This window comes from Chanos chanos, chromosome 3, assembly GCF_902362185.1.
Source record: "Chanos chanos chromosome 3, fChaCha1.1, whole genome shotgun sequence".
Lineage (NCBI taxonomy): Eukaryota > Metazoa > Chordata > Actinopteri > Gonorynchiformes > Chanidae > Chanos > Chanos chanos.
In genome coordinates this window covers 35,709,551-35,731,946 of record NC_044497.1, presented here as the reverse complement: position 1 = coordinate 35,731,946, position 22,396 = coordinate 35,709,551, and the positions used below count along the sequence as shown (strand labels likewise).

The 22,396-nt window shown below is 39.5% G+C and overlaps 2 protein-coding genes across 2 annotated transcripts; both read right to left on the bottom strand.

Moving 5' to 3' along the window:
- Positions 1 to 7,153: 7,153 nt before the first annotated feature.
- slc17a9b (solute carrier family 17 member 9b) lies at positions 7,154 to 17,380 on the bottom strand. The gene is made up of 13 exons (XM_030769182.1): positions 17,021 to 17,380; positions 15,497 to 15,694; positions 12,780 to 12,919; positions 11,037 to 11,136; positions 10,552 to 10,682; positions 10,026 to 10,122; positions 9,451 to 9,547; positions 9,059 to 9,146; positions 8,586 to 8,620; positions 8,380 to 8,495; positions 8,039 to 8,094; positions 7,708 to 7,737; positions 7,154 to 7,450 (listed from the first exon to the last, which is right to left on the bottom strand). The coding sequence occupies exons 1-13, from the start codon at positions 17,140 to 17,142 to the stop codon at positions 7,272 to 7,274; spliced, it is 1,389 nt and encodes a 462-aa protein (XP_030625042.1). The 5' UTR covers positions 17,143 to 17,380; the 3' UTR covers positions 7,154 to 7,271.
- Positions 17,381 to 18,152: 772 nt separating this feature from the next.
- Positions 18,153 to 21,528, bottom strand: gid8b (GID complex subunit 8 homolog b (S. cerevisiae)). Its single transcript, XM_030769097.1, has 5 exons — positions 21,496 to 21,528; positions 20,789 to 20,917; positions 20,230 to 20,426; positions 19,626 to 19,823; positions 18,153 to 19,111 (listed from the first exon to the last, which is right to left on the bottom strand). Exons 2-5 carry the CDS (start codon positions 20,907 to 20,909, stop codon positions 18,938 to 18,940), a joined length of 690 nt encoding a protein of 229 aa, XP_030624957.1. The 5' UTR covers positions 20,910 to 20,917; positions 21,496 to 21,528; the 3' UTR covers positions 18,153 to 18,937.
- Between the last annotated feature and the right edge of the window lie 868 nt (positions 21,529 to 22,396).

Sequence of the window (22,396 nt, the reverse complement as noted above, 5' to 3'; positions counted from 1 at the left end):
TAAAGTATTTTCTTTTCTATATGCTACGCATGAAATACAGGTTAAGGTAATAAAGCTGAATCCAAAGATTTGAACTGAAGTCGGTAGAGTGAATGAATGGTGGGACAGTACTAACACTCACTCAGAATGTGTTTCTGTGTTCTCTCGGCGGCACTGTGGACAGGACTTGTGTCTGTGCTGTCAGTATTTGTGTCGTGAGTTGTGTGTGTGCGCAGGTGTGTGCCTAATCCCGCAGGGGTCCATTAAAACAGTGGCCTTCACTCTGTTCGTGCTGCTGCTTTTTAGATTTAACAGTGGCCATATGCTTCAGAGGAGGCAAACAGCTGACTAAGTTTAATTGACAGAAATCAACAGATCTGGCTGTGAGGAGAGAGAGAGAGAGAGAGAGAGAGAGAGAGAGACTTGAGCAATTAACAGGGTAAAAATGATAGGTAGCTCCAGAAAGGAAAGAGGGTATTAAGCCAAGGCACCCTAGTTTCTGAAGTGGAAGACAGGTCAGACAAAATGAAGGCTATAAGGGTTATTCCGGAATATTCAATTACACATGTGCTTTAGTCACATTTGTGTGTGTGTGTGTGTGTGTGTGTGTGTGTGTGTTGTTAAAATGTAACATACAATCAATACACTATACATAGAGTTCTCTAATTACAGTTAGTGCAATGAACATTTTGTGATCAGTATCGGGTGAATTCTATTGGGTACACTTTTGACTGGATGAAGTAAAATCATTCTGCTACCTGTACTGCAGTATTAAAGTGTGCTTGGATAGGCCTAGAGATCAATCCAAGCTGTTCAGGCAGTTTAGATCTTTTGTTTACCATAGATGTTAGTAACCTGTTGACTACCTTAACTGAACTTACCTCAACCTACCTTAACTGAATTTACGTACTTAACTGAAACTACGAAAATCCAAACGAACAGTTGATTGAAAGGGCTCCCAGTCTTGCGTGTAATTTACTATGGCAAATTAGCATGCACATCATGATTAGGCTACGCAGGGGAGGCTCCGACATTAGGGGAAAAGGACATTGGTTGAGACGGCGACACGGTGACATTGTCATTAGCTTGATGTTAATTACTAATTAACGAGGCTATTTCATTCACGCGCATCCGCCGCTCATTCTGACAGCGCTCTTAACCGAACCACATCTCGTTCGTGAAAAAACCGCCGAGACGATAGAGGCCTCTCTAATTAAACTCTCTTTGCTATCGTATAGATATTTAAGCATCCCGCTGAAAAATTACCCCTATGTCACCACTGCAACTGACTCACTGGAACAAAGTGCTTCACTCTGGTTAAAGCTTTTCAAATGCTTTCGTATGTATGAACATGTAATCCATTTTTTTTCCACATTATTGTCATGTTTGATTGATTTGAAAGAGGTTTTTGCCTATAGTCTGTTGATGATGCCTGAATATCCCAAGTTTATCTTCAGACCATATAAATCAGACCCGTTTGGGCTATAGCCCTGAATTCTGATTACTTAATCACCTGGTCAAATCCAATATCATAACAAGACAGAAAATACAAGGGAAGAATTTACAGCTTGAACATGCACACGGACCTTCTGAACTGTAGTGTTCGTGAAGTGTAAACGGAGAGATTTTGAATTGAGAGACTTTTGCTAGCATCCTATGTAAAGTGTGCTTGGGCGCTGACAAAATGAGTTTCAAATGTCTGAACTGCTGCAGAGATGTGGGACACACACTCACACACTGACACCCATCAACAGAGATCTGGATATTGTCACCTGTCAGTCAGCCATCCCGGACTTTAACGCAAGCTGATTCAAACTGCCTTAGGAATATTTTTTTTCCTCAGAAAACCGCTGTTATATTTTCTCAGGAGAAAGACGGAGATATACGGACCCGCACGAGTACGTAGGAACAATGGATAAAAAAGAAAAATATAAGAAGAGGTGGAGTGGAGAGAGAAACTGGCCGCTGCATAGACGTGCTGATTTGGAGAGTGGACACATTAACCCCTTCTCTCTTTCTCTCTCTCTCTCTCTCTCATACACGATTACACATTTTTGTATTTATCAGATTATCATTCTCCTGTGCTATCTTAGGATAATATATTTATTATTAACAGTGTGTGTGTGTGTGTTGAAGAACATCAGATATGCAGCATTCCATTGTCATATCAGACAACAGTTGATGGTATTGTATGCTTCGGCTTATATTATGATTGGTATCTTGTTGACATGTTGACAAGCAGCCACAAATCCAACATAATTTCATATCTCATATTAATGAATACATAGGTAATAATGCCCAGTATGCAACTTACTTGTATTTTTGCTAAATTATCCTAATATTTAGAGTTTTTTTGACATAAATCACTGGGGGCAAGGGGGAGTCACTGCACAAATGCACTAATAACTTTTCATTGGTCCTCTCTCTGTCTCTCTCTCTCTCTCTGTTCTCTGCCAGTGAATAATGTTGTAATGACTTGTTTCTCACTATGTCCTCCCTTGTTCACTTCTGGTGAAGACATTATCGTCATGTCAATCCTCTGGCTTTGGCCTGAGCTTTCTGCTGCAAGGTCTTGATCTAACCCCACCCCAAAATCCCTCAGCAGTGGGCATCGCCGCTTGTCTCTATGGTAACCTGATCCAGTCCCTTGAGAGAAATGACTGACGCCTCGCCATTGGCAAACATGTGCGGGTACTGCCAGCTCACCAACGTGGCACACAGCTTCCTGCCATATGGTGCCACCTCATACAAACACACTTACCCAGAAATCAGGATATCTGGGCACCTCTGTGGAGGGAAAACAGGGGACATCCACACACAGATCCACAGATAGGGAAATACAGGGGATCTGCAGTCATAACAATAAAACAGGATAATACATTAAGCTTACAGCCTTTTGACCAGTTTGTTCATGATAAGGTTTTATAATCTATTAGACTGATACACAACCGCATGTTGTCATGGCCTGCGATGTCACTGTTGTTAGGCTGAACAGCACAAGAGTAAGGGAGATTTGTGACTATGACCTTGATAATTGCATTGTAAGTGTGAGAGTCTTGCTGAAAGTGAGTGAGTGTCCTGAATAACAGATCAAGCCATTCAAAAGTGCCATGCATGGCAGTGAGAGTATGAAAAACTTGGGACATTTGGATTTGGTAGACAAGTTGGACTTGGTGTGTGTGTGTGTGTGAGAGAGAGAGAGAGAGAGAGAGAGAGAGAGGTGGGTGGAGTCGTTCTTATGACAGGTAATGATAGAATCAAACTGCCGGACATATAAATATAGAGATGGGCAAGAAGGTGCTTGTAGGAGGAGGTGCCATTCAAGAGACTCTGTAAAAAACATCCTGTGACATTTAAGATTTTCTGAGCAAACACACACACACAGATGTACAACTGGGCAGATATTTTCGGTGACACGTCTGTCTCTAAATGGTGGGTGGCCACTCTTAAGAGTTTGATAAGAGGCAGTAAAATAAGTGCTCAGTGGACAGTGACTCATTGTTGAACTACAATTACTTGCACTCTGCTGCCCCCCTGTGGTAAGTACAAAGAAGGGCACTAAATCACAACCATTGACCATCACTAACCACTACAAGAGTTGTCTCATGTCAAGTTTTCACTTACCATTAGCTCCTTCAGTCTTTCAGTGCACCACTTACTTTGAGCAGTCATTTAATAGCAGGACTATTTTACTGGCTTTGTACAGCCTGGATGATTCAGTAGCTGTGTTTTTTATATGGCTGGCACTTTAGGTCATGGTAATGGATGGTGGTGTTTTAACAGCGCCATAACACATCAACCACTCATTATTAAAGGTGTGGGAATAATGTCTCAATGAGTCATAGCATCATATGAGACACAAGACTAACTTTTAAATCCACTAAGACATGATGGAGTGATATATCAATACCTCAAGACATGATGACATTTGTTTGTAACTCATAGCCAATAACTATTCTCTCATTTAAACCCCTATAAATACATTCAATATTCTTTATATTTAGTCTGGTAATCTACACGCATTTAGCTTTGTTATATAAGTTATTACAGCTGCAGGTAACATCTGTTAGTGCAAATTATGCTATTGAACTATTCCAATATACACTTTATATCAAGGTTTCTTTGATAACACAGGATTCAGTCGATAAAATAGAGTTTTTATTGAAAGTTCAAAAAAATACGCTTACAAATACAATGTTTTCGAAGCAAAAGAATACTGCATTTATAACTTTAACATTTTACAATATTATTTTTCCTTTCTTCCCACTGAACATATCATACAATGCTTTCTTTAAAAAAGAAAGAAAGAAAGAAAGACAGTCAGCACTGCAGTCTAAACAATCAGATGAATGCTACTGAAGAGGCAGAGAAACTTTAACATGGGAACAGTGTTCAGCTTCATTAGAATCGGTCAAATCTTTGGCTCGACATGTAGTGCATTACTGAATCTTGGAAAATCATCCTCTTCAATAGTCCCACCCCTAGCTGTATTGCAGGAAGTCTGAAAGGTTGCGGCATCTGATATGGCAATGGACTAATTACATATAATGACATAAAAACAGTTTGAGTACCCGAGAATCAGATCTGAAAGGTAAATATCTTGTGTGTGTGTGTGTGTCTGTATGAGTCAGGGCTGTAATGCTAAAAGATAACAGCTCACTCTGTGGAAGTCTGGTCATCATACAGATGGTTGTTGTCATTGCGCATACATAACTTTATGTGTGCAACCTAGGTGATCTAAACTCTAAATTTATTATTTATTATTAACATAAAAATTATTATATATTCATTCATATGCCCATACACACAGCACAAACAATTACAAATGAACTACTTATAAAAGGAACAACAACAAAGGAAAAAAAAAACCTTTCAAAGTCTTAGTGAAAATATGTTGTGTGGTATACAGTAAATAGATAAAACACTGAGTTTTACATTTTTTCCCCCCCGTAACACAGTATTCTAATGGTAATTCAAGTGTCTTGTTGAGCTTTTTGAAAGAGTGAAATCAAGGACAGACACCTGTTCCAATCGACCTCTACCTAAGACACCGTGACCTTTGCCATTTGGCTACACAATGGAGGATAAGCAGAAGAATAACAAAAATGCATAAGCACTGAGAGGAATGCAAAGGACTGTGAGACATATCAGCAAGCTAAACAAGCTTGAAAAATCTCATAGAATGGCTCTTATGAACCATTACTTACACTTGGACATCTGCATCAAACATTTATACAAATCATTCACTGCATTCAGCTCAAAGTTTTCGAGTAGTTATTTCATGCCAGCGTGTTCCCACAGTATCAACAGAAAAAAAACCAGAGGACTTCACGTAACGAAACAACTGTCTTAGGGTTTGGAGGACAGTGACAGTAGACATAAGACTTGGTAATCACAGAATTTCATATTCAGTGGAAAAAAAAGCAAAGAATTTTGTTTGTTGTTTCTGTACCTCTAATATCTTTAAATAGAACATTCTCATCAATCAAACAGTATCTGTTTTTCTTCTATATATGATAAATAAGGTCAGTAAGTAATGATACTATTAACTCTAAGAGAACCAATAAATAGATTTAATAGCAACAGAAAGGTTTGGTCAAACAATGTCTTTCTAAATAGGATAAAGCTTTTCTTCAGATCTACATTCAGGTCACATTTCAGTCAGTGTGCATCCACACAGAAGTCTACCTGTCTAAGACACTAAGGGCTTGTCTTCACTGGGTTCAAGCACACAGATTTATGCAGAGTTTACCATCTACCCCAAAACTGTAAACAGGGACATTTTTTTATTGGTACGATGTCAGTTTAAGTGCTTGAGACTTTAGGAGGTTATTCTGCACCTGGTTAATTCTCCTTGGTCAATGAACGGAAGCCAAATGTTCCACAACAGAAAGTACAGATAAAATGTAAAAAAAAAACAACCCCGTGTGCTAGCTCTCTGCCTGGCTATATAGGAGTCTGAAGGACAGAATTTGCCTACAAGTTATCAGTGAACCTTGAGCAAGTTCCACTAAGGGAGTGCCTGTCAAATGGAATGCTAATTTTATTCCCTAGCTTATGAGGAAGGCCTGACTGATTATGATTCAGTTCAGTTTATGATTGAGTTTATAAAACACTCAGTCCCCTTTCATTCTGACTGTAGACATCCACTGTCAATTTCAAGTCTTCTAAGCAACTCAGAAACTCCTCCTGAAAGTGACTGATTTCACTCTAAATGTACTGCAGAATCTCACAACAGGATTCTGGACCTGACAAACGGATATATATACCGCGTAACTACAATTATATTAACTTTCCAGATAATGACTCTAATCAGGATATTTTTACACAGTGCATGGCAAAAATAAAAACCTTAAAGACAAACATAATCCTTTACAAGCCTTTGGTATTTAAACAGCCACATTTAATAATATATGGGAAAAATCTCTGGGATGCTGTTGTAAAGCCATTTGAAACAGGCCGCAGACTCAAAGCCAATCAGGATGATATTGACAGGTCAGGTACTAGAGGTGGTATGCTCGAAACCATTCCACATGTTCTCCCAGACAATTCAGAAATCTGTTTACTTCAAAATCACAGCTACTTAATGTAACATTTATGTAATCCCCTTAAAGTTGACTTGACCTATCAGTTTTGATAGAGCTTTGAATACGACGTGACTTGTGACACAGTGACAGGCGGTGTCTTAAGAGAAGTCTATGACATATAACTAATGTGTGACTTCTCTTAAACTGGAATACCTAGTGGTGGCACCAGTTATTGAGTGGTGATATTGTGGGCCAACTGAGGGCTTCCTGATCATATGGAGTATCATCGCACACTGACCAGACATGTGATCCCTCATCTTCTCTCTCACTCCTAGAACTCGATCCACTTTGACTTTGACTTAATCCAATCACTCACATGATTACTCTGTGCATAGTTTGTTTGCGAGCACTGAAAGTAAAATAAAAACAGTGAAAATGCCTAAAAATGGCAAAATGAAATATTAGAATCTGGTTTCTAAACACCAGCAGCAAATAAAGGCAAGTCTGGGTATGAGTCTGAACTTGTCAGAACCCTTGGTAATGGTGACCACGAGATCTCCTAAATTACAAACTGCATTAAAGCATTGGAAATAATGAAGCTCTTTCTCTCTCTCTCTCACACACACACACACACACACACACACACACACACAAACACTCCCTCTTGTCTGTTGAGTTGGCATTCCTGTAGCTCTAAACAGTGTCCCAGGAGTATGTGTAAGTTTGTGTACGCGTGGGGTTCTGGTCCAGTTTTCTGGGCCAGTCTTAGATGTGGATATTATGGTACCGGGCCTTCATGCCATCAATGTCTACTCTGCGAGCTTCAGCAAACACCAGGAACATAGCCAGACCCAAGAGATTCACTACAGAGATGAGGGCAAAGACGGAAGCCCATGAGCCCGTGGCCTCGATCAAATACCCCGAGAAATAAACCATGATGACCCCTGCAGGACAAAACGGGAAGATACACATGAGGCTAAACACTCCACACACCCTTCACTATAAAATTACACATTCAACAAACATGTAACGAGACAGGTAGACAGGCTCAGGCAACAACTGATGTTTCAGTTCTTCAGAATCACAGTCATGAGGTTATTTGAATATTCCGTCTGTATACACACCTACACAGAAAATGCAAGGTAAATGAATACTTTCTGGAAAAGCACGTTAGTGAATAAGCCATTTTTGTTACACTTACCTGTAAACGCACCACAGGTGTTCATCACACCTACACAAACCCAAACACAAATATGTTACAGTGGTAACTCTCCAATGGAGGGAGAAAAAAAAACATCATACAAACATAACTGATAAAAGACCATTAAAACTGCTATGACAATTCAGCTCTTCTTACACAACAAAACATCAGGTATAACCATAAATGGACAACATTTCAAATTTCATAAATGAATTTCAAATGAATTTCTCTCTTCACATAACCTCCTCAGAACACCTCATGAGGAGCGTAATATTATGAGTGCTGCCTGTTGAACAAAAGCTTTGAGCGTCAGAGAGAGGATCATACACACCAAACAGAGCACCGGCACAGGATGGAGCCAAATCCTGAACATTCACTGACACACCACTGCGCACACACAAAGACACCCAGAGATTAATACAACATCATAAAAATGACCATTCTGTTACAATTTATAACAGCTGCACTGGCCAGTTGTTACTGTCACCAATCTTTAATTGCTTTTAATTTAGTTTTGGCATACTGACATTTTACATATCAATACCTGGAGATGGAGTGGCACTGTCATTTTGACAAGCCAGCAAACAACAATGCACTCAACAATGAGCAAGAGAGAGAAATAAGGAATGAAAGGGTGTAACTGTTCTCTAATGTGTTTTTAAATTCACACACCTATGACTGAATGTGGTCAGGCCCATGGTGGCAGACACAAAGGCCACAGCTGCAGGGAAGGTACTGGTCCCACACAGGAGCAGAGTAAACAAACTGGACACACCCATAGAGAAGAACTGACAAGAGAAAGCCAGAGAGACAGGAGATTAACTTCACATCAACTTTGGCCTCTAGTAAAATCACCTGTGCTGGCAATACAAGCCTACCTGCATGAGTTTCCTCACGCCAGCGGTGTCAAACCCTGAGGGAGCGGGAAAGAGAGAGAGAGAGAGAGAGAGAAAGAGAGAGAGAGAGAGAGAGAGAGGGAGAGAAAGGTACAAAAAAGGGAGTGTGAGAACAAGAAGCTGAAAGAGTAAAATACGACCGACATTTTTCTTTTACACATTTGCTGGGCATTTACAGACCCACAAACCTGACATTTATGAGGTGGTAAAACTCAAGATAGACAGTAACACTGGTTAAATGGCTGAGTGGCAAAACAAGCACTGCCATCCATTGACTGACCATCCATTAAAACCCCATAACAGTCTTTAATCAGGCTTTAAAAATCAGAGACTCAGCCAGGCAGCCCTGCCTCTGTTCTCTACAGCACATCAGACAGAGCAGGGCCCAAAAGAGAGGGACCAGATGGATGACAAAGAGAACGAGGGATAAGGATAGGGAGAACAGAAGTATGTACCTTGACTAATGAGGTGATCGGAGAGACAGCCGCTGAAAAGAGAGGAGGGAATGGCCACGAACCACGGGATCACATTAAACACCCAGCCCTGGATGAACACCACACACACACACACACACACACACACACACACACACACACACAGACAACAGATACGTGCAGACACCAATACACACAGACATACAAACACAGAACCAACACAAAACCAAGAAAGTTTTCATACAGTATCTCTTATGTACAGAGAAAGTTTATATTACTCCAGAGTTCTGCTATAGGATAATAAGGAAAGAAATATGTTGTTCTGTGATAGAGTGGTGCTACTGCGCCCTCTATAGGCAATTTACTAACAGAACATCCTTTCTTCTCTTCAAAGAGAACAAATGTGTGATTACCTTTGCCTCTGGGAAGGTGTCCTTGAAGAATGTTGGTAGCCATGACAACAGTGTGAAGAAGGTGCTTGCTGTGCAGAGGTGAGTGATGATGACAGCGCTGGTGATTGACAAGACCAGGGTAGACAGGATACACAAGCGCGCGCGCGCACACACACACATAAACAGATAAACACAGACACAGACACAAAGACTTCTTTAAGAAAGCAGTTTTAAATGAGAAAAGGGCCTGCAAACCATTTTAAAAGGCTGATTTTAGGATTTCTATTTATTCTGAATATAAATTGCTAATACTTTATTCTGAAATAATGTGAGAAGTCAAATGACACCTATACAGGGGTGGTAAAAGTATTCAAATATTATACTTGAGTGAAAGTGAAAAGTATCAGGCATTTAATGTACTCAAGGTTTCAAAAATAATGCAAACACACAACAAAAAACACACACACACACTCAAAGCTGAGAGAGGACGGTTAGCTCACAAAACTGCTGCTTTCAGGCTTGTTTCCACTCACAGCTTTAATAGTGCATGTGCAACACACAAACACACACACACACACACACACTTTTTATCATACCAAACTGCAGGCTGTTTGAAGAGACGCAGCCAGTGTCTCTTGGACAGTTTGGACTGGGTTCCCCCACTTCCCAGTGACTCCAGTGTGATAATGGGTCCTACAGACACACACACACACACATGCACGTATATAAAAACATACTTTCTGCCAAGAATGTCAGCAATCATTTGTGAGCTGAAATCTCAGGTGTATAATTAAACACCATCCTAATGCCTATTCGTAATCTTGAGACAAACAAGATTCAATTCATTAGAAATTAATGAATAAGATAAAACAGAATATGACTACTCTTTATAAAATTCATAACTGAGTCTATATTATAACTTCAGTTCTAGAGCCCTAAAACCCTCCTGTTATGGAGGTTGACTGTTACCTATCAAAAAGGTATGTGCACTCTTGAGCCAGTCAGGGACAAGAGTGTTTGACTGAACAAACTTGCTATATTATAATGATTTTTAACAACATACATTAACACAGTGCAGTTCTCTATGTGAGTAACAGTTAAGAGTGGTGGTTGCCTAGTTACCCTCTCCTTTGAGCAGGTATTTCCACATGCAGTAAGCCCAAAGTACAGAGAGGAGTCCAGACACATAGAACACACTCTCCCATCCATACAGATCCAGCATGAGAGAGCCTGCCCCTCCAATCACCAGTGTCCTACAAGGCCAGTCATTAGTTTACATAGCAATATCCTCTTAAACTCAACAGGTTAAAAAAAAAAAAAGTCCTGGCTAAAGCTACAAAACCAGGACTGTAATCAAAACTCTTATCAGTTCCAGATACTGGAAGTGTTTTCATTTATAAACCAAACAAAGGTCGGATAACAGTTAACAATTGGCTTAACTGTTAACAGTTGGATAACAGACAAACAAGCAAATACATAGTAGTTCTTGTTTTTGATGTTATTATTTAAAAATGGCAGTGAATTACGCGCTATCTTCAGTTCACTTTGTGAAATCAGTCGCACATGTATATTTAGAAACATAACAACAGAGCCGGTCAGACTCTCACCCCAGATAGGAGCCACTTCCCACGGTACTCATGAGAAACCCTCTCTCACTTTCCACCACCTTCTGAGAGCACAGACTGGCCAAAGAGGGGTAGTGTACTCCTGTACAACACACAAACACATGCAACATTAATGGGAGAAAAAATAAAAAATGACTTTATTTATAATTTATTTATTGCGAAACAGGGCACGGCTCTACACAGTGGAACAACACAAAGAAACACAGAACAAATGAAAGAAAACATCAAATTAAGCCCAACAAATGGAAATATAGTCATTCACTATAGAAAGAGAAGTAAAAAAAAAAAAATAATAATAATCACAAGAAATGCAATAATGAAACATACAAAGTTTCCTTATTTTCTAAAAAAAACAGGACAGTGTTGTGTAAACTTCTTGGGCATACATAAATCACAGTTACAACCGATCAACGAATAAATAAATAAATAAATCTCATTTTTGTGCATTAGACACACAACTGACTCACAGAGTTGGAAAAAAAAGTGCTGCATTTCTGCATTTCTGTCAGTTTAAGAATGGTAACAGAGGGTAAAGAAACTCTATGGGGGTAAAAAAAAAAAAAAAAGTTGTTTCCCAAAACAGTAAAAACATAGCAGATAATTATGAGTGTTCTATGTGGGTAGTGCTACAAAATCAACGTAGGTGTTTTGATGTCCTGTTTTACAGCTGGATTAAAAAGATTACAGTTACATGAATACAAGGGCTTGTCAATAGATATGACTGCAGGGTACAGTGGCCACACTCCTGCAGTAAGCCAACAGCACAGTAGAGTGAAGACAATTAATCTACCCCCAGAAAGAATGGTCTCCTCAGAGAAGACAGACAGAGAAAGAGAGAGAGAGAGAGAAAGAGAGAGAGAGAGAGAAACAATTACATAATAGCTGAAGCATATTCAACAATTAGGATGAAATCTGGATGCAATCTTTTCTAAGTGAATAACTGAAAGCAGTTTCTCAACTTAACACAGTTACTTAACACAAAGTTACAAAACACTGTATGAATAAAACAGCTATACTCAAAACAAGAGAGACTGTTTGTCTCTCCTCCATGTACAGGGGCTAGTCCTTTTCTCAGCCTTTAAAGCATTTATACACCAACAACTTCCACCATCACACTGCAAAGCACTACACCTCATGTCCTCTCTAACCCCTCACTGCTCTGTACTCATACACAGGACTTCATCAATTCAGCCTTTCCTTACCAGAGACAACCATATCCTTTTAATCGTGTCGTTGGCAAATATGTCTCTATTTCCTAGAGGCTCTCTTATGTCAATATTGGTTAAACTTTAAATGTTTCAATAGAGCTTTACTATCATTCTCTGCATTCAAATCACAGGGTTTGTCTAGCATTCGTTTCCGTTTACAGATAGGGAAGTGTTTGTAATGTGTTAACTGACAAACCTCTTATCAAGGTTTACTGTAAGATACAATCCATATGATACATGACATTTGTGTCACAAAACACACACACACACATACACATTCACAACGGACCCAAACACACCTTGCAGTATGCTGAAAATGAACAAAACACTTGTCTTACAAATAATCTTCAGCCTTTCCTCTTTTACTGTGATGGGTCTAAACAGCAGAGAGGACCAACACTTTACAGATATTACACCAAAGTCAGAGCTTTTCATTAGATCAAACAGCACAAGGTGATGAAATAACCTTGAGATTCCCATTCAAGCTTCCATCCCAAAACCCCTTCACCCCTCTCACCTTGCAGCAGTCCCATGAGAAAGCGTGAGAGCGTCATGGAAACGAGTGGCTGTGAGCAGAAGCGGGCGAGGACAGGTGTGAAGGCAGTCATGGCCCCCCAGGCGGCCGCAGACAACAGGAGAACTTTCTCTCCCCCCACCCTGACAACAAGAGTTAAACACCACATCAGTAACGGTCTGACGGCTAAAAACAGAGAACAGCAAACATTATATGATACGATACACAGAAATATAGAAAAAGAAACAACTAAATACATGTTTTAAAACGCATAACTAGGAAAAATTCAGAGCCAGTGCTCTGTATATGGGGAACAAACCCAGTGGGCAAAAGACTAGTCAGTCTCCATTTACATCCCAAAGAGACTGATAGGGAAAAACTCTTCAACAAAACATGGCACAAACAAAAACTTCTGAGATGTCTATGACTCCAAATACAGTACAGTGATACCAGGGACAATGTGTTGCAAATCACACGTCGTGATGAAAGTTCTAGTTATAAGTCATACAAAGACTTGTGATATACGAATGAGATTCGTTAGGTGAAAATGAACTTTCAAAAGGCTTACATATTTGTGTTTAACATGGTCTCTAATCTGGCCTGCAGCTCTCCTCTGACCCTTCAGAACCCGAGGTGAAGGGTTCCATTCTTACCTCATAAACACACACACATTATACAGGCCATACAGCTGACTATGTATATAGGCATATTTCCCCTCCACATCAGCATTCAAGTCACTTTGCTGCACTGTTTCTCCTGGCACTGATCTCAATTGTTAAATCAATGAGAACATTACATTTCTGTTGCGTAACCGTTTTGGCCTTCTTTTTTTGGCCTTTCTGTAGATTATACAACTCCCTTTTAAACTAAAAAGTTTCATAGTATCAGAGCAACAAATGAACAATTAAGCTAGTTGAGGTAGTCTTCTAACCACCTGAGTGAACCCTAATATTTCACAAGGGGAAATCTAAGCCAGCAAATAAGATGTAAGGTGTAAGGTGTTTTTTTCAGGAGCAGTGTAAAAGACCAACTACACTCATCGTGCAGCTAGTGAAAAAACAGTTCACATAGTTATTGGCAATGTGAACAAATAGATGTTTAAAAAAACACTCAAACATGTTTCAAATCCCTCCAGATATTTTTACATTTTAGAAGAAAGATTGGGGTTTTTCAGACTTCATTTTGTACACTGGTCTCTTTCAGACCATTTTTTGAACAGTCCCTTTTTTCCTGTAATGGCACTGCTCACATACCTGATTGGCTGTCACTGGTACACATCACTCTGCATTTTCATAAAAGACAGACAGAAAACACCAAAGCAAAACAGTGCATGAAACTTGTCCCGAAACCAACAAAAACACAGACACACCCTTTTTAAGCATAATTAATATACTAAACATGCAAAAAAAAAAAAAAGCAGTCAACAGCCGACGTTTTTCTCGAGAAGAGCCACCACACCCATTCTGAACAGGATGTTACTATATAAGGAGGGACCACATAAATCACTTGGAACACTAGCGACACACATTTCAGTTTCCTCTCTTCAGCTACTTTCATCCAGAGTTTTACTCAACTTGAGGTTACTGCTTGTCTGCTCCTTATCTTCTCTCTGACTACTGATGTAAGCAGCACAGCTACTGTCACTGCTCCTGCCCATGACATTTTAACGACAAAAGGAAAGAATACATATATATGCTTATGCTGCAATGTAGTGTTTGACAGATGCAGGTGCAATAGAGAACTGGGCTGACAGAGACACAGTTTCGACCCAGTTCCTACTTTCAGTTTGCTCATTAAAAATTTGATTGAAAAGATTGAAAATCAAACTGAAAAGAACAGTACATCTTACAAAAAGCTTGCTACACCATTAAGAGGTAGAAAGTTTGCCTCTTAAGAGTGTACGTGAACACAGCTGACGTTTCAGCAAAGATGGCACACGCTAGCATTTCCTGGTTTGTTTTAACAACTCGATTCTCAGTTCTCAATTCATCTGGATAACACATCTATCTACAGTAAGCACTTAAAGCTAATGACATCTCTAAAACACAGCTAAACTCAAACTACGAAAATGTTGAACAAACACCTCAGAACACCTTTATGTTAATTTAATACAACCGTATTAACCTATGGCCACAATCAGACATGTTTGGTTTTTTCTGCTAGGGAACTAGGGAACTGCTGCATTTGCTAGGGAACTAGTAACGCATCATAAACCTCTGATTCAAGACCACTGTCTCTTGGTGACCGTACTGAAAAAAAAAAAAAAAACACTATTCACTTTAATGCAAAGAGTGTGGGCTAACCACAGTCATATGTGGGTTTTTCAGCTCTCGCAGGCGTAAACGTACGCTTGCAAGTAAGCACAGCGCTTGCAGGGTCAGTCTGCCACAGTTTCAACCATGCAGCCTATGAGACTGATTGGTATTCAATTCAGTTCATGACATACACCCACTGATTTGTTAAAGAACATAACTAATGGACGACTCAAAAGGTTTATTCAGCCGGCTTATGCTGACATTACCCACAATCTAAAGTTGAACGACTTCATAACTGATGCCTTTTCTAAAAGTTTCGTTTCAATTCAAAACATTGCTTTTCCAAACTGACAGAATATTCAAAAATGATGAAATCTTGTTGATCCAGCAGATTATCGGATTTTGTGCTCACAACTCAGTCTGTGACTGACCCTGTGATGTGACTATGATAGCTGAGGCACTCACCTGTCGCTGACATAACCTCCCATGACCTGAGTGAAACAGTAGCCCCAGAAGAAGCTGCCCAGAACCATGCCCGACTCCCTCTTGGACCATTTGAACTGTTCAGCCATGGAGACTGCACAGATCGGCATGGCAACGCGGGCACAGTACAGTAGACATGTGCCCAATAACAACACCACCGTCCATATCCGTGCTAATGGTCTAGGGAGGGAATATAAGGTAATGAAGAGTAGAGAGAGACAGAGGCAAAGAATGACTCATTGTCATGACCATTAAATACAATCGTTATTCAGTATCATTGAACACTGACATGCAAATCTCGTGAAAAGCTTGTGAACTTAAAGTCTGTAACTCAACACCCTTTGAGAGAGTGAGAAAAACACTGTAAGTATACATATCCCTGTGTACTTCTACATATACACGTATTGCTATCTGTGCGTATGGCCTGGAGACAAGACTTTAAGAATGTGTGTGTGTGTGTGTGTGTGTCTGCTATGATATGACCAGAGGTAGTGTGTCACAAATGTGTGTCACCTCGCCTCTGCCTGTGTCACAAATGAGAATGCACATACTTGAACGCTTAAATGTCATTCACAATGTGAGCATACTTGCTAAACTCCCCAAGTCACATTTTGAATAGATGACTGTATGTGACTTATGTGGACAAGTCTAAGACTCATATAATGAAATGGGTCTAAATTTCATCTAACATCATCATACAGACTATTGGGAATGTGACTAAACATAACAACAAGGCGAGTTTTTCAAAGAAATTGGGCTCGCAAGACTCACTTAAGAAGCTAATGTCATTCTGTGTCAGTTCACAACTACTGAATTAAAGCGCCAAACATCAGTTCTTGACATTTCACAATGCAATAAATTGGATCTACAGAAAATGTACATGTACTTAGCCTGTTAGCTAACTAACCACCAGGTGACATTCCTACGGCATTTGTGTCATTTATCCAGTCAATTCATAAAGTCAGAGATTGCTAAATTCTTAGAACGTCCAAGGCCAGAGATCTCTTGAGTTTCGAAGAATTTATGTTTTAATTATCGTCTGGCTAAAACAGACATTCAAGGGGACCAAGATTAATCAGCTGACATTCTGATCAGGAGAGCTGACTTCCAGCTGAGGTTAGTTCTGTGCCAACTGAACACTCTCCAAGTTTGTAGTGTTAATCATGTTGATATCGGCTTTAGCGACTTCAGATAACTACTTACTAAGCATAACAGTGTCAGAAGATACAGTGTCAAAATAAGGATAAAATGTAAATTCCAACGTGAGAAATACGTTAATTTAATATGGCACGATGTCACGTTAAAGTCAGAAGAAAGCCTGGCAATATGAGAGTTCGTTTTTTTCCCATCCAGATTTGCAAAGCGCAGGACTACTATATAACCTCAAATGAAGCGTATAATACTTCAGTTCTATCTTTTGTGTCTCTTTGAGTGGCTATCAACTTCACATCCGAAAAAAAGTTTCCAGACTGACATTCCTGTAGGTAACAGTAAAGTGTTACTCACCTTGGCCAATTCGGATTTGACTCGGTCCATTTCTTCTGAAACCCTGCTGTCTCTCCGGGCTTCTCTTTGAGACTTCCCAAATCTGGACTAGAGTTCTTGCCATGTTTTTGTAGAATTGCCATTCAACGAGAAGTATTTTGTTTTGAGACCGCCTGTACTCCAGTTACCCAGCGTTAAACTAAACTCAGTTGATAGATGCGTAACAAAACCAAAACAGTGACAGAACAGCGATTTGATCACGATTATATCGAAGCAGCATCTCTTCCCGATCGCTAAATTATTTTTATGCTGGTCTAAAATGTGGTAAAAGGCATTGGATGCGAGACCCACAGCGCTAGTTCGCTAGACGACAAATTCCTGCTTTCCCCAGACTGTCGAACTGATGTTAATCCACGTGTCAGTTTTCTCTCTCTCTCACTCTCTCTCTTTCAGTAACGCAGTTCTCCTTGCCAACGTTAGGTTAAACCAGGAAGTAGTATACAGATGTGACTCAGCCGCTTTCCAGAGCAAACGCAATGGATATCAAATTGTTTATGAAAAAAATCCTGCATATATCCTCGTAAACCTTCAAAGATGTTACGAGCTATAAGAAAAGGTCTTTTGATATGACATAACACACTTTGCTCATGAGACAATATCACAATTTGCAAACAACAGAATAATAATCATGAACTGGTAACATCAACAAATTCCTGTGGTACATAATGAAACAAAGCAATATCAAGTGGTGAATATTTTACATCAAAGGTAAGGATAGGTGAATGTCCAGGTTATGATGAACGAAGCAGGTCGCTGCGTGTGCTGCTGTCACCCCCAACCTTCATCCTACTGCAGAGCCACACGCTAGCGCGCGGGGTTCGTAATTCTAGCCAACATGCATGGGACGATGCGATACCTCACATGTACCGGATGCTCGAGGAGTTCAAAATCATGCATTAAAATTTGTACCAATTCGTTTCGCTCTTCTGTATTTGATTACTAGCACTCTGAAACTAATCTAGCCTGCGTTTAATTTTATGTGATCCAAAGTAATCTAGTTATTTAAGCAAGTACATAATATAATAAACTGAACCAACAAAATATAACGACACATCAGCAATATTTTGAAATAAAGCAGGGAAAAGAGACAGCGTTCCAAAAATTCTTTAATATCATACCTGTAAAACGGAAGATTTCAAAACTGAACACCACAAAAACTATGGATATTCAACAGTTCACATTATTGTTGCTTGTAGTATTATTGTTAAGAAATGCAAGAAGAAAAAAAATAAAACTTATAATGCAATGCAATCACATCTTTATACATTTTCACAGGAAAGGTGTTCTCATCCTAACACTCTTCTAAAATGACTGGCTGTGCAATCCTTTGCACTGCAAATAAAGTTTAGAGTTTGTGGATTACTTGTAAAAGCCAAGCATATTGAACTAAATGGACTCCACTTCCATAAAATCAATCCAGTCATTGTTAGCTGCAGTTTCTTTAACCCCTGGAGTCAACCAGTCCATGGACAAAAAGGGAGTTTTATAAGATTCTTTGAGAGCTTATTAAGAAAATTGAACTCATTGTATTGTTCACACACCCTGGTGAATAGAGACCAGAACGTACACAAAGAATTCAAATTATTAAGTCAAATGCAGAAGGTAGAAAACAATGTAGTACTTTTCAGAATTAAAAAAAAAAGTACATTATTGGCCATTCAAATTCAACAAGTCATTTTTTCTTCAACTTAAAATGACTCCAGTGAACATAGCCTTTTAAATTCAATAAAGTCTCTGAAATCCAACAAACCAACAAACAAATAAACAGAAAACATAATCATGGATCAGTCACTGACTGAATATAAATAGTGAGGGGAAAGCCAAAGAGTCCTTTTTCTTCCCCACAGCATTGTTTCACAACTGTTTTTTCTTGTTTCTTTACTTTGGGTCCTCAATGGTGCCTTTGCTGAGATCTGTCATTTTGGGGTACTTGACTTTCTTCTGGTCCAGTTCATTCTGAGCCCAAAGGAGCAGTTTAAGCAGCTTGGCAAGTTTGGGGGTCGACTCTCTGTTTTCATAGTCCAGTACTGCCTGGTTGACCTCACTCCATACCTATAAGTCAAGAATATGAATATATTAATCATGAATGTAATGTGTGTGTGGCTCAACCCCCCATCAACTCACCAGTAAAACATTACATGTCAGAGCTTCACCCTGCTAAGTTAAAAATCAACCATTACTCCAAGTGCCAAAAAGTGCTTTTTATGGGTCTAAGAGGGTGATGTTCATACTGCTTATGGATACTTAACTGCCCCATTAACTAACTAAATTACCCTCACTACACATTTTTACTTAACGAGTTTGATAAAATGTTCTGAGTTTGTTTGATGTCATGATGCTCTTTAGAGACATGCCACTGTCACATAAAAATCAAATAACCAAATGAAAATATTACATTATACATTAGAACTGAGACTGAGATAACTCTGTTCCCAGTGGAAATGACAACATAACCCTCACTGCCACCATATCTTCTGATTGACAGAATAAGTGACTAATCAGTCTTTGCAGGTCACACTGATGTAGGATCATGAACTCTTTCTGTGTGTGATAATCCTGACCTCACCTTCTGTCTCTGCATCATGTTGAGCAGGTCTCCAAATGGCGACTCCTCTGGGTTGTCAAAGGCAAGCAGAGCAAGCGTGCGCTCCATTTCGGTCAAACACTCTCTGCTTTCCTCACCCTGCTCCGCCAGCTGGGTCTGAGCAAACTCCAGCGCCGCTTCCGTCTCCCGAAGACGGATCAGTTCGATAAGATGCTGCTGCTGCAATGAAGACGTATCAAGGTGGAAATACAGTGTCTGACTCTCAATTCTACATTGTTCAGTTCATTAAATCCTTTAATTTTGTTAGTGTTGTGGATGAGAATATTTCAGATGCATAAGGTATGAGACAGAGGTAACTGACAGAGTTATGTCTGGAGACTGAAAAGTCATTCCTGAGTTCTGAGAACTCTCTTAAATTGGTTAATTTAAGGCAGATTCAGTTTAACTGCATTATGGATGTTTCCACACAACTGAAACAGATAGTTATATAGCACGCAATATAGGTTGGTCACTTGAAACATAGATAGCCAGATAGATAAATAAGAATCAATAGTGTTCATTTGAAAAGGCTGTCAACAGTCAGTATGAAAGAATAATGACACTTTTTGTTTTAAACATGTTTTACCTGCAGATGAAAGTAAAGGTAGCGGTTTGTGTCCAGTAGTTCTGGATGCAGGCTGTTTATCAGAGCAATGGCCTCCTGTACCTGCCCCTTTAGAAGCATCTCTCGTATCTTTATCCTCTCATCCAGAGAGTCCAGATCCACACTGGGCTCAATCCCAGACTCCATCCGGAACTTCTCTGCTGCCTCTTTAAAACCCTCTTACCAAAGAATAATAATTTTAGTATTACATTCTTTTATGCAGTTACTCTTATGAAAACCCACTTACATCAACAGTGTATGTAAATCTGAATCTATCTTAAAAGATGCAAAGAGAAGAAAAAAAAAAAAAACAGGGCAAGTCTACGCAAGTCACCTCGACCAACCAGGCTTTAACATGAGGAGGGAAGTAGGGAACTATAAATGTGTCACTAAGGACTACAGTCCATACCTTTATGCATGCTGAAGTGCCCTGCACTCATTGGCTAATGCGTTCTGACTTGAGGAGGCTCATGAAAGCTTCTACAGAGCAGAATAAAAGGGAATTTTCTGCCGTTTTATAATTTTTTGTCTTTGAACATACCTGTCACCAGGTAATTCATGATGAGTCTGTTCATGTCAGCTCGCTGTATGTGGACGTTGTTGAGCTTGTCCATCCACTCTTCTCGAGTTATATCCTCTGGCTTGTCAGCATAGCTCATCATGAAGAGTCCTGAGCAAACAGACAGTCAATAAAAGTGGAATGTGTCCTTCATATTTCCCCCTTTTTAAATTTAAATATTAGCTGGCCTATTAGTAACCATATGACAGTTTATATTTTTGCGTGTAGATAATGGAATTATCGCTGAGGCATTAAATGTTTAAGGGCACTTCCATACAGATGTTTACAGTTTACTAAATATTACAAATTTTACATCGACAGGTTTTTAAACATTAAAATGACATCAGTCTTTCAATTGTAAACCTTACACCAATATGCTTCGGTTCCAAAATTGGTTACGTGTTATACAGACGGGGCTACGGTTTTCGACATGCATAGTTTGTGATGCGTGATGCTGCTTTTGGTTTTCTGTGACAGTAACAGTTATGTTTACGGATAACCGGAAGCTCGAAATCTCTCAGGCCCTCAAGAATATCATAACATTGAGGCCTAAATTTTACTACAACGCTTACACTACCATAAACAACTCAAAGAAACAACAACCCGACATTCAATAGTCGACAGTTTAGATCAGCATCAGAATGAAATGTTTGTTCTCCAGGAATAAGTAAATTAATGTTTACATATACCTTGAAGCGTATTGCTTAGTCTCAACTGCAGGTTCCAAGCAAAGCAAAGCTTCAGGATTTAAGTCTCGCGATACCTTCTTCTGTGGCCATGGAAGCACTGAGTAGTACTGCCACCTAGTGAACTGGAGCATGATGATGATGATGATGATGATGATGATGATGATGATGATGATGATGATTGTTGTTGCTGTTGTATAAAAGTAAGGAGAGTATTTTGTTATTTGAGGCATTGTGGTGAAAATGTCACATTTGTCAGCACATTCTCGAATACCAAAAATACAACAAACAATTAAACAAATCATCGATGATCCCCGAAGTTCTCAGTTATTCGCGTTTCCCAACGTCTTTTCATCTCTAAAACAGGGTGTTGACCTCTAGAATAAATAATGCTGAGATTAAAAATACGTAATCGGTCCAATAATACAAAGATTTACAAAAAATGCCACTGTGGTTTGTAGAGATAGTTAAAATGTGCTCTTTCTTCACCGTGTAACAATAAAGGATGGAAGTTATATTGAATATTGTGAGTCTACGTCATTTCACAAACGGTATTCCTTGCGACGCCCATCATACGTCAGCGTACGAGGATCAGCGTGAGATCAGGAGGGGGAGGAAGGGCTGTTCACTGCAAATGCACTTTATGGACACATCCGCTCTTAGTAAACCAGGGACTCCGGCGCTATTATTTGGGATGCGAGAATATTGAGCTATACTTTCTTTTTGAACCAGATCAATAGAATCTTTTGGGGCGCTGTCTACGGTTCTTAAGTAAAAGGTAAGAAGCGACCTTGTGAAACAAGTTATAATCTTTGTAGAGGGGTTTCGAACCTTCAACTAGACAGCGAGCCTAGCCTAGCTTGCATGCTTGCTGTCCTTGGATTAGGCACTGCTTTGAGCCAAA